Genomic DNA, 13,607 nt, shown 5'->3' on the forward strand with positions numbered 1-13,607 from the left:
CAAGAACCCTCAAATCTGAAGAAACCCAAGGTTTCCTAGGGAGGTGATAATATTTCCCTATCGATATTCTAATTCTTCGCATTGTGACCCAAATATTATATTGGTTTACTACAAACGCCGTGGAACGCTTTACTGGAGTGTTTTACGCAGCTGCCAGGATCCGGAAGGAAGAACGGCCTCGAAATGGCCCCCAACGCGGAGAGGAGGCACGTGCACTTTGGCGCGTGCGCATTAGACGGACAGGAAGAAGGGCGCGCATGCGTATCCCAAATAAGTGAAACGAGATTGGCGTCTTGGGCGAGATTGAGTCGTCGGTTTTCTTTGGCCTGCCGGCGAGTATCCGGACGACGCTATGGGGAAATTGAACGTTATTTTACTCCGATACCTTTCCCGGGATCACTTTAGGGTCCTCACTGCGGTAAGCCTGGGTTGGCGGATTCGATTTATATAATCCAGAGGAGGTTTGAGATCTGAATTGGTCGGGACGGCCACGTGTTCTCCTGCTGCAAGAGATTTAGGATGGCTCCGGGTAAAAGTGCTGAGACCCGAGTGGGGTTGTGCGACCCTCCAGATGTTCTGACACTTCCAGAACCCTTCGCTTTTAGGCATGATGACTGGAATTGTTGAGGGTTCAGGAACATCTGGGGCTTCCACATCTCTACGGATGAGCTGCCGTTTGTTTGTTTTTTAAAAAAGTAAATAAAGTTAGAATAAAATAGAATTTCGAATAGAATAACTTTATTGTCACTTTGAATGTACACTAATCGGCATACATTAAAATGAAATTTCGTTGCATACAAGCTCTCAAAAGGATCACCATCTCCAATATACACTACATTACCATGACGATAAAGAAATAAATATAGAATTATGCATATACCCACATATATGACACAGAGAAACAATGCAGTCTAGTTTCAGATGTATACGTGTACACGGCGAGAAAACCGTATCTTGCGAGTTTACCAAGTTATATTGATTATCTTGAGAGAGAAATTTTGACCTTCCTCGCCAGCATTGGCCAACTCTGAACAGGATCCGTAGCCAACATGGTGTCTGCCAGGACTCATTGTTTAGAGGGGTCTTGTCAGTGTGACTGCTCCTGGACAAAATATCCATCACATTGTGTCCAAATGTCCATCAAGAGCTTACACCTGCTCAATGTTTGATTTTTTTCAACATAGACCACCCTATGCTTGAATGGCTGGGTGGATTGGACATTAACAGAGAGATAGTATGCATACTATTAAACTAAACTAAACAAAGGATAGATCCCTTGTATATAAAGATGTATGTATGTAGTAGGGCTGTACTATTATCCTTCTATCCTATTACTTTCTATTGGTATCTATGATTATCACTTGGTTGTTGTGTTTGTATGTACATTAAGAGTTTATGCATCAGAGATAAATTCTTTGCCCATTCTATTAAACTTTAACCCAGTCTTCCTGAGGTTCATGCAGTCTCATTTTTTCCGATTATACTAAATGCTTGGTGTGAATTAGGTGCTTTTGGAAGATACAGAGTTGAGATTAATCTGGACTCGAATTAAGGCCTGCCAATAATTTGTTCTGTCATTCATTTGCCTTGAGAATGCCATTTCACCTTAAGGAACAAATAGAATTGGAACCAGAATTATTCTTGTTAGGGATATTTAAAAAGAAATGTGGGAAAAATATAAAATATATAATATTACACATTTTAACGGCTGCTAGAATTGCCTATGCTCAATGTTGGAAGCACAATTATATACCATCAGACGAATTAATCATTCAAAAAATAATGTGTGTGCTGAGATGGATAAATTAACCCTGATGTTATGAAAGAAAGGCGACTGAATATTATAGAATTTGGGGGAAATGGTATGATTGGATTGAATTAAGACAAATGCATGATGAAAGAATTAATGATAAGCAACCTATAGATTAAATGTTTTCATTTGCAAAAAATGTATATGTAAATAAGCACAAAATAAAAGTTTATGATATAGGTGTCACATACTGTTAATGTCATAATATGTATGTTTTTGGTTTGGTTTTTAAAAATATAAAAGACTAATCAAGTTTATTACAAAAAAAGAGAATGCCATTTCAAGGTAAGTCTGATAAGTTACCATTTCAAGACTAAGCCATCTATATTTTATCAGATTATCAAAGTTAATTGATACATGCATTCAAAATATACATTCGTACATATAAAATACATTTAAAAGAATAGGAAAGATAACAAGTTAGGCTTATCATAATACATTATATTTATTATTCTTTCTTTTTGTTATTACAGGTAGAAATGGGCATGAAGAATCATGAAATAGTCCCTCCTAGTTTGATTGCCTCCATTGCCAGTCTTAAACACGGGGGTTGTAATAAAATTCTGAAAGAATTAACAAAACACAGACTTACAGCTTATGAACGAACTAAAAGTAAGTACAAATGTTTTTATTCTTCTGTGCATGTTTATCTACCAGCAAAGGTTAATTTTGTATTAATGCACTTTTACTATCATGTTTCAAATTATATAAATAATAGAAAACACAGAACTTTTCATCATTTTAGATACATTCAGTCCCCTTTACACTTAAGTACATAGCATGTGATGTACCTTAGTATATGTAAGGTTTCTTTCAAATTGAATACACAATTATGAGATGATTCTGAAATTAACTATTTTGAGTCCTTTCAATAATTGAAAATGTTTTTTCCACAACTTTTTAGCCCACTGTAGCCGTTCAATAGAAGAGAATATATGTAGCTCGGGATTGAACTATGAAGTTTCTTCTGTCTGAAATCTGTTATTGTAATCAGCTTGGGGTTGGTGCAACCAAGCTCAGAAAATATCAAGGCCTCCATAGTCAACATTACAGATGATATGTTTATTTCTTTGAATGCCAGCTCATTGGCTAGGATAAGTCTAAGCAGTTTACAAATTCCAATTAGAAATAATAGATATTACCCTACAACTAATAAAAATAAAAAGAAACTGACATAATATATACTACATGTCTGGAAAGATGACCAACTCATTACAATAACTACCAGGGAGCAAATCAGTAGGTCTCCTGGAAAGCCAACTTTTCACAGCTGTACAAAAGGAGTCACATCAAACTCTGGGTGGATCCTGTTCAGAGGATAAGCCCATTCACAGAGAATATATGCCTTGGAGTGTCCACAGGTTGACAGTGTCTTATAGCTGAGACCTGGAACATGCCATTTCTTCCAGCTTGTGTTCATCCAGCAGAAAGAATGGGATGATCAGCAATGTTAGGAATTATAGTTCAATATAATTGCAGGATTATATCATCAGAAGGATAATCATATTAAGTTATTAACATACGCATACTGTTGTCATATTTTAATTTTTCAGCTGTCCAAGGTTATCGATTAACTAATGGAGGGTATGATTACCTTGCCTTGAAAACACTGACTTCCCGAGACGTGATCTGTTCTGTTGGGAACCAAATGGGTGTTGGAAAAGAATCAGGTATTTTAAGCACTAGTTTAATTGGCAAGGAGAAGTTGGGAAAGTTATCATAACCTTTGTTTGTAAATTCTTTCCCCCCCACCCCCACCCAAAAATGCTGACTGTTGAAACTGCTTAGTGATACTGTGCATATGCATGAATGAAATTTTGTTTTAAAGATATTTACATTGTTGCAAATGAAAAAGAAGAGCAACTTGCATTAAAACTGCATAGGCTTGGGAGAACGTCCTTTCGGAACTTGAAAAACAAGCGTGATTACCACAAACACAGACACAAGATGTCATGGCTCTACCTCTCACGTCTTGCTGCAATGAAAGAATTTGCCTATATGAAGGTACTACTTATATATCCCTGATTGATGACCCAGGATAGTTGTAACTGAGAATAAGATACATCAAGGACTCTGTTGCCTTCCTGTAATTTTCTTTTCACTCATTAAAATGGTTTGATTTAGAATGCCCAAGGTTTTTTTATATTTTGCTAATATGCTCTTGATAAGTCTTGTAAGAATCATCATAAGCTTATTGTTTTGAGTTCATTTAGCTCATCCATGATTGCGATTCACAACTAGGTTTACCAATAAGTTGTATTGTTTTTATTTTTGTTGTCACAGAATTGTGATGGACATCTTTTAAAAGGGATCAGACAAACTATTGTATGGATGTTGTGACCAGTAATGGCTGCTAATTACTATGTTTAAATGGATATACCACATTTAAAAATACTGTGTATATAACCCCATCCATGCCTAAGTTGATCCTTGATACCATGAAAAATGTCCTTCCCACACATAAGCCAACCTGCATTTTTTCATGGCATGTTGGTTTAAAAAATTGTAGATAGGCTTCTCTCCGGCTGTATACAGGATACATGACTATATTGCCAAATATATTGTTTTATAAGCTCATTCACAGATGAGCCAAACTCAATTTCAGGGGTGTATTTTGTCATCTAAAATTATTAGCTTATCCACCAGTATGATAGTTTATTTTAGTGTCACTTGTGAAGGACAAGTCCAGACATTTCTTCCAGTCAATTGAGTGGCCACTTTAAGAAATGAGAGGGATCTTTGTCCTGATGTAACACTGCCACTCCTATATTTGTGCATAATTTGTACAAATGTGTTTGGGCTATTCACCAAAGTTAATGTTAATAGATTAGAACAATTATTTGCCCTTCCAAAGGAAATGTATTTACTCATGTTGCCTGTTTGTATGTCTTTGGTTGTTTTTTCCTCCTTGACCAGGCTTTGTATGACAGACAGTTTCCTGTTCCAAAACCTTATGACTACAATAGACATGCAGTAGTAATGGAACTTGTCAATGGCTACCCACTGTAAGTATCAGTGCTTGCCTGGTACAGATCTATTAAGGCTCCTTCACTTCCAATGTGGTGAATTGATAAGCTGCCAGTCACTGCTTTTTTGGAAAAAAAATCACCACAGAAATAGTTCTTCTCTTCAAGACACATTTCAAAAGGAATAAGCCACAATACGTCACTTCAATTGCATGTGAACTGTCCTCATTTAATGTAAACAATTATACTACTAGGTCTCCCAACTAGATAGTATTGGCATAAATGGCTCTTTTCTCCACATAGTTGGCTTACAAGTAGAGATGGGTAAGTTTGAGAAACATTGTATTTTTTCTGATATGTTGTTTTTAATGTTTTATATATAATAATGTACGTATATACACACACACACATACAAAATTGCACATTTACACTCATATATTGCTGGGTGACTGGTATAATCTGTAGGGTTTATTGCAACTGAGTAAACCGCCTTGAGTTGACATGTCAGGGAAACTGAACTGTGCATATTATTTTGTCTTATAAATTTTTCTGTTTTCCTTTGTTCTAGTGAGATTTTTTTTCTCTTCAGCCAATTGTATTCTAGTCTGATATTGTTTTTCTCTATAGCTAAATGGAGCTTTTATCTTTTTAATTTTTTATGTAGGTGTCAAGTGCGTCATCTTGAAGACCCTGCATCTCTATATAATGAGTTGATGGAATTAATTGTAAAACTTGCCAACCATGGCTTGATCCATGGTGATTTTAATGAATTCAATCTCATGATAGATAATAAAGACCAGGTTACAATGATTGATTTCCCACAGATGGTATCAACCTCTCACCCAAATGCTGAATGGTGAGTAACTTCTTCATGTAAATAGTCAACTCAAGAAAGTTGCCTTGATTTAAATTTCAACAAAATTTTGCATTATTGCAACTAAGTTTTGCTGAACAATAATGGCTTGTTCACATAACACTGAATTCTAACCTATAGCTTGCAAGCCAGTAAATCAGAATCATGGTAAACTAAAACCAAAGTGTTTTTTGTATCAATCGCTATGTAAAATAATTTATTTTAGGGAAGTTTGAATAATTATTTTTGTAATTTGACATTTAAAGATTAATGTGAATTTGTGCTGGAATAGTTTCTAGGAACTTTTTCCTAATTTAATCTTGAATTTCTGTTTTCATTCTTGAGCTTGATTAGTGGTTTTTAATTGTTCTTATTGTAAAGTTTGTACCATGAATATTTTAATTCTTTTATTCTAATTAAGCCATGAAGAGTCTTATAATTATGACCAGATATAAATAAAAATCTTCTAATAATATTTTAATTCAGGTATTTTGATAGAGATGTGAAATGTATCCGTGATTTCTTCATGAAGCGCTTCAGCTATGAAAGTGAACTGTATCCAACTTTTAAGGATGTTAGGTAAGCTATCTGGTATATTAGCACATGAATATTTATTTCATTCTTATTTGTCTTCCATAGTACTGGGTATACAATATACATTGAGATTTCACCTGTAGATATATTTGGTATATTAAAATTTAACTACCGGTATGAACCATGCCTTCCAAGAGAAGTAATATAACTTCTTAGCTTTTTTATTACCCTTGTATTTTCCTTTAACCATTACATTAAATTGTATCTGCTAAGGACCCAAATCATGTATTGTACTTCATATGCAAATGTAATTTTTTATTAAACATGAAAACACAAGATTCAAAGTAGCTATGTTGTTAATCTATTCCTTTCATTTATCTACAGTATGTTCTGAGGTTTCAAGATGTTTATTTTTAAACATTTTGGGCGTGTTATTAAAATCAATAATTATGGATCAAATTATTCTTAGAAAGCAATGTATCCAAACAAGCATTCTCTTTTGTATAAATAGACCTCAATAACTTTTTTCTTACTGTATTATGACGGGAACCCCTTGTTCCCATTTACTTCCAGTTCCTACTATCATTTTTACTGATATTCAGACATTTTGTTGATCTAAATGGAAATCTCCCTCTGTTTTTCTTTATAATCACTATCTAACAAAGATTCATCTTCCCTTCCTCCATCCCCATTTTTTTAAAAAAAAAGATTTGAGTCAATTTACAATAAATAACTAATCATTTTAGTAATTTTTGGAATTCCATCTCAAGATCACAATTATTTTTTCCTGCTCTCCTTTTGGAAGTATTAGCGCATTATAAATAAGCAGAGTTTTTTTTATTGGGAGGGGGGATATTATGATTTGAGTGTTACTTGAAAAATGATTTTTGTTTCACTTTATTTCAACATTACCAGGAAAGAGTGTTCTCTTGATGTTGAAATCTCAGCCAGTGGCTACACCAAAGAAATGCAGGAAGATGATGAATTACTTTATATGGATTGCCCTGAATCTGAGAATCTTAAAACAGAGACTTTTTCTGATGTGCAAGATCCAGAAGGAGAGGTTGCTTCATTTAACAGCGTAGATCAAACGACTGATGGGAATTTCATACATGAGGTTAAAAAAGCTTCAGGAGGTTTGTTGCAGACCCCTGAGGAAGATAGTGCAGATGAAGATGAAGACAGTTTAGATTTGCAGGAATTCAGCTGTGCCTTACAAGAGATGGAAGGGCAGGTGATGACTGAAGAGAAGTCTGACCCTGAAAGCTCAGTCATTGATTTTCGTGGTGATAAGAACAACATTGAAAAATCCACCCAGTTGGAAGATGAAGTGGCTCATGGAGAAGATACCGCTGACAAAGAATATGAAGATGAATGCTCCAGTCTGGTTGATTTGTCTACATTAAACAGGGAATTTAGACCTTTCAGGTAGAGAGCTACACTAATCATTTAGAAGCTTTCTATGTGTGGTTTCTTGGTTTTGCCTTTCCAGAAGGTGAGCTTCTCTCTCAAGTATTAAGCACACAGTGTAATCTTTGCAGGTAGTGTTTTTTAATGGTGAGTTTGTTTCAAACGTTGGTACATACTATGAGCTTCATTTGAACTTCTTTACATTTAATATCCCCATGATCGTGTGATCCAAATCCAGGTGCTTGGCAACTGGTTTATATTTACGACCGTTGCCTGTGTCCCAATGTCACTCGATCACCTTTTGTGACCTTCCGTCAAGCAAAATCAATGGGGAAGCCAGATTCGCTTAACCAACTTTTAACGTTACTAACTGTATCAACTGCAGTAATTCACTTAACTGAGGCAAGAAATGTCGTAAAATGGGACAAAACTCACTTAATAAATGTCTCACTTAACAACATAAATTTGGGGCTCAATTGTGGTTGTAAGTTGAGGACTGCCTGTATTCAATAAACCAGATTACTTTAAGGAACCCCAAGAATAACCTCCACCCCTTCAGCAAGTTTTGTGAGTGAATTCCTTAGGGCATTATGGCCATTAACGAAATTGGGATTGTGGAAACAGCCTTTGTGAATGGCGTTGTTCCAATTTGTTTGCATTGGAAAAGCTGCGTAGCAAAATGTGGATTAAAAGTGAGTGATTTAAAAAATATTTTCTTATTTTAGGGATGAAGAGAGCCTATTTCATGTCAATCAGCACAGGACAAGAACCACTAGTATGACTTCAATACAGAGTACTACAAGCCAGTCAACAATTCCTCCTGTAAGTTTTTACATAATGGGTCTCAGGACCCTCCTCCCCCCCCCCCCCCCCCAAAAATCATCTACTGCCAAGCCTGACCGCAGGTTCATTAACACTTGTTTGGTATAATTTCACATGCATTAGATCTTTACTAGGGAATAGAAATGTAATATTATATTGGTAAATATTTTTTTCAATTATCGGAAATATATATATATTGGTTTTAAACTTCAGGTAATGGATAAAATCAATTTAAGGGGATCCAGAATATTCAGTTTCTTTATTCTTAAGTCTCGATCTTTTAAACACATTGTTTTAAAATGATTTTTATCGAAGGACAATTAAGATCTAAACAGTTACGTTTCATTTTAAATTGTAAAAAAAAATGTCTTAAAGGTGCTTGTTTTGAATGGAATAGAAATGACTTCTAATTAAATCCTAACACAGATACCTCTTTTGAATTTTAAAGTGTTGATGGGATTATTGAGGTTTTCTAGTTATTTTTACCCTCAAGTTAGAATTAAGATGAATTTATTTAAAATATATATTTTCTGTTACTCTAGTACAATTTTGTAAATACAGTGATCTACTAACTGCACACAACAAAATTAAATATATTTCCACAAATCTGAAAACTATTTTTATAAATATTTGTTTCAGCTTTCTGTGTAGCTTCATTAATTTATACTTTGCTTGTGCGATAGTGCCTTCAAGTGGCTACATATTATATGGAGTAACTTGAGATGGAGAATACAAAAAAAGCAAAAGCCTGCATGGATTTTGAGGATTAATGCTTTATTTAATTTTTAAACAACATTATACAGCATCCTTGTTAATTCCATGCATCTTCACTGTTTTGAGGTTTGGGTAGTGCTTAGAAATAGGAAAAGACCACTACTAGCTCCCTTCCATGCCTAAACAAATTTCCCAGCACAGCTTTCCAAACTAGCACAGATGGGGAAGTATGAATTCCTCCTTTGTTTTGGTGGGTAACCAAATTATTGTTGTATACCCCAGATAACAGATAATCAGAGTTGGAAGGGACCTTGTAGGTCATCTAGTCCAACCCCCTGCCCAAGCAGGAGACCCTACACCATTTCTGACAAATGGCAGTCCAATCTCTTCTTGAAAGTCTCAAGTGATGGCACTCCCACAATTTCCAAGGGCAAGCTGTTCCATTGGTTGATTGTTCTCACTGTCAGAAAGTTTCTCCTTATTTCCAAGTTAAATCTCTCCTTGTTCAGTTTCCATCCATTGTTCCTTGTCTGGCCTACAGGTGCTTTAGAAAATAGCTTGACCCCTTCCTCCCTGTGGCAGCCCCTCAAATATTGGAATACAGGTATCATGTCTTCCCTGGCCCTTCTCTTTTATTAGATTAGCCAAGCCCAGTTCCTGTAACCGTTCTTCATATGTTTTAGTCTCCAGTCCTCTAATCATCCTGGTTGCTCTTCTCTGTACTTTTTCTAGAGTCTCAACATCTTTTTTATAATGTGGTGAACAAACTGGATGCAGTACTCAGCATTCTTAAAACTTTACCGCTTAGTTGCTAATGCCAGGCTCTCCTTTTTCATATTTTCAAACTAAAATTTATGTATTGTAGCTCATTAAATTATTTTTGCAATGTTGAATGAAGGAGAAATTACCATCCTATTTAGTAAATTGGGTCTCAGAAAATAGTTTCTAATCTATTTGTGTACTTCCTGGGCATTTATTTCTGGGCCTAGCCACAAGAGGGACTAGTATTCTTCTAAACAATCTCAAAACACATCTGCAACATCTTGCTTCTTTGCATGACTTGCTTATTCTTAAGTACATTGATATTTTTTAACTTATTACAGGTTTTTGTAGACATCAAAAGAAATTAATCTTGAGCGTTCCCCAGAAATTTTAATTTGATTGAATGGCATAATGTGTAAGTTGAATTGTAATATTTTGATATTATTTTATTGCAAACAAGACTAATGTTTTGATGAAACTATTATTTCAGGAACTGGTAAAACAGAAGGTAAAACGCCAGCTAAATAAACAACAAAAAGCTGCTTTCAGACGACGACTGCAGAAAGGAGAAGCTAACATTTACACCAAACAACGGCGGGAAAACATGTACAATATCAAATCAAGTTTGGATTCAACCAGCTTCTGGGAATGACATCCTATGAAGACATTTATCTTTTTTTTTCTCCCATCTTACAAATCAAACAAATCTTTTATTTTGAATAACTACTTACAGAGAGGAATGTAAATCTAAAGTTCTTTTTTCCAAATCCCAAAGGTTACCGCTATAAACCCCATCCAAACTGTCAGGTAATGAAAATGATACTGCAAAGATCTTGCAAGAACATTTCAAAAAAAATAATGAGGTGTACAGCTGATTTTTTTTTTCATATATTTATTCAACATTTTACTAAATGGCCTATTGCCAAAGGTCCTGAGGCTGACAAATAGGCTTATTTAGCCAAAATGTTGTATGTTTAGAATATAAAAAATCAGTTGGCATGCTTGATCTGATCTACCATTATTTAAGAAAAACATCATAGAAGTTTGGGTGCATCCCAAAGACTTTGATTTTTTTTTTTTTTAAATCTGTTTGGAAAAAAACTACAAGAGAACAAGAGTAATAAAAAAATAAAAAATTTGACTTAAGAGATAAAAAGCTCAGTGGAATAAGAATTTTGGTCATTCATTTAACAGTAATTGTTATTTTTGTGTTATGAACATTTCTTGCCTAGACCCTTATACTAAGAATATTTCTGTTATTTTAAAAAATGCATTAAAATTATCTGATATTTTGAAAAATAATCAGCTTTTAAGTGGTATTACTTCCTACGCTTAACCAGAAGCCTAGCATAGTTTTATTATGTGACTCAACAATTTCTAATTTGAAACCAGACAGTCTGCTAGATTGTAGTTTAGTGAGATCCCAGGAAGTAAATCAAACCATGATTAACTTCACCAACGGTAGTGTGTGTGTAAAACCTATTTTCCAATACCATTTTTAGGCACTTGCATGTTCTCTGTTCCTTTCTGTTATTCTTATTTAATACTGCCCCTTCACTTTCCATCTTCGGGTCCATGCTGGTGAGTATTTAATAAGAAAAAAACCCACTCTTAAATTAGTAGTAGTTCAGGCTCTCTGTATTCTCTCTGTATTCTGGGGGTGGGGGTGTTTTATCAGATTCTGGAAGATTTGCACTAAAGCATAGATCATTTGGCTGTTTTGCTATTTTTTAAACTGGCAATATGCAACAACAACCGATCAAGTAAATGGCAGAACGGCCAGAGAAGGTGCCATCAAGAGAACAATGAGACCAGACATGATTTATCACCAAGAACAAAATAGAAATTTAAAATATAAAATATAAATTATGATTTGATTGCTTATTGTACCCTATGACTATCATTAAGTGTTGTACATTATGATTCTTGATTCTTAATGAATGTATTTTTTCTTTTATGTATACTGAGAGAATTTATACCAAGACAAATTCCTTGTGTGTCCAATCCCACTTGGCCAATAAAGTATTCTATTCTAAATATTCACAACAAAATCAGAAAGTGGGCCAATCAAAAGGGAATGGCACCAAATTCAATCACTGATCAATGGATACTTCCCAAGAAGTACTCAATCGCTCACCAACCCCCCCAAAATTTAGATCCCCGCAAATTATAAATATGGCAAGAACTCACTTATGGATCACTGCACTCTGAAACACATAGCAAAACATCTGCAACACTTGTGGTACACACTTCTGTGCAGGTTTTCCTGAGCTCAGAGCATTCCAAAGGAAGTATGTCAAAACAACTGAATTTGAGACTTCAAAATTATGCCTAATTTTAGCTGACACAGTACAGTTTTTACAGTGACCAAGACCCTATATATAGAAGTGCCACTATGTAATGTTTGAGTTATAGTGAATCATCCTGTTGGAATATAATTTACCGAAGCATTTTTTTCTTTCTTCATCCCAAAAGTTCAAGTGAAAGATTTTGCTGTTCAATACAATTTTTGTATTCACACAAACTAGTAAACCAGGTTTAACCATAGTTTGGTAAACAGGCCATTATGATTTGGCTTGCCTAGAGCAGTATTATATGAAGCAAAAATCGAATCCATATCATTAAATCTTGGTATTATGCATAAATCTAATCTAAATAATTGATAGAATGCAAAATGTGGTAAATCAATAGAATTTTTTCCTTCCTTACAAAATAAACTTTGAATTGTTCAATTTTCCAACTCAATTTTTTTAAAAAAATCAAGCATCAAATTCAATTCATACATGTTGCTATTAATCCAATTTGGTAAATTGATTCCATTCAGTTATTTGATTTGATAAACTGCAATATCTTTTTTTCTAGGCTCTCAGATTATGGCTTGTTCCTAAACTTTTTCATACAGTGCAGAAAGTCATTGAAAGAACAAAGCGGTACATTAAAAATTAAATATAAATACAAGAATTTGGCTCTAATCCCATGCACGTACTTCAAGGTTATGCACCATTAAACAAATAAATTTACTTCTGAGAAAAAGAAACACTACTTAGGAGAAAGGTATGGCCAAAAATAACCAATGTTCCCTAACTCCACTTTTATTTAGATTAAAACCTGTCTCTTTATAGATAGAGACAAGAGTTCAGCCTCAGCTTTTTCTTTAAGAAGATTTTTGAAATATCTAAAATCTTTAAAAGGTCAACATGTCATTTATACAAAGCATGAACTCAACCATGCATCGTTCCTGTTTCATATACATACATTCAATCAAATTTATTTACCAGGAACTTCAGCTAACGTAGGCTAGATGAATAATGTTCCTAACAATCTGAACACAGCTGTACGCCATAGGTGCAAAACATGAAATTCTTCAGTATTTTTCTTGCTGTATTCAGGATGCTTATCCAACTAATCATTGCAGTTTCAAAAGTTGCAATTGTTTCCCAAACTGCTTAATGTTAAATGTGGTTTAGATTTTATCAGGCTAGTAGAGATAAGGGACATGGTGATTCAGTAGGCAGTTCAGCGGTTCGAATCCCTAGTGCTGCCTAACGGAGTGAGCTCCCGTTACTTGTCCCAGCTTCTGCCAACCTAGCAGTTCGAAAGCATGTAAAAATGAAAGTATAAATATAGGAACCACTTTGGTGGGAAGGTAAGTGTGTTCCATGCGCCTTCAGCATTTAGTCATGCTGGCCACATGACCACAAAGATGTCTTCAGATAGCACTAGCTCTTTGGCTTTG

At 34.7% G+C, this 13,607-nt stretch overlaps 1 protein-coding gene across 1 annotated transcript; it reads left to right on the forward strand.

Moving 5' to 3' along the window:
* Positions 1-238: 238 nt before the first annotated feature.
* On the forward strand, positions 239-12,601 carry RIOK2 (RIO kinase 2). The gene is made up of 10 exons (XM_026672685.2): positions 239-418; positions 2,284-2,422; positions 3,364-3,480; positions 3,639-3,814; positions 4,727-4,815; positions 5,441-5,632; positions 6,116-6,208; positions 7,079-7,591; positions 8,299-8,395; positions 10,362-12,601. The coding sequence occupies exons 1-10, from the start codon at positions 353-355 to the stop codon at positions 10,521-10,523; spliced, it is 1,644 nt and encodes a 547-aa protein (XP_026528470.2). The 5' UTR covers positions 239-352; the 3' UTR covers positions 10,524-12,601.
* The last annotated feature ends 1,006 nt before the right edge of the window (positions 12,602-13,607 follow it).

The sequence above is a fragment of the Notechis scutatus genome, chromosome 2, assembly GCF_049901735.1.
Source record: "Notechis scutatus isolate UNSWTSFEM ecotype Mainland chromosome 2, rNotScu1.2, whole genome shotgun sequence".
NCBI lineage: Eukaryota > Metazoa > Chordata > Lepidosauria > Squamata > Elapidae > Notechis > Notechis scutatus.

What these genes read in the sequence shown, in the direction of transcription:
- RIOK2 (XM_026672685.2), top strand. Translation starts at nt 353, where the DNA reads ATGGGGAAATTGAACGTTATTTTACTCCGATACCTTTCCCGGGATCAC. An exon ending in ACTTTAGGGTCCTCACTGCG is followed by an intron (nt 419 to 2,283) that starts GTAAGCCTGGGT and finishes TTGTTATTACAG; the next exon opens with GTAGAAATGGGCATGAAGAA. An exon ending in AGCTTATGAACGAACTAAAA is followed by an intron (nt 2,423 to 3,363) that starts GTAAGTACAAAT and finishes TTAATTTTTCAG; the next exon opens with CTGTCCAAGGTTATCGATTA.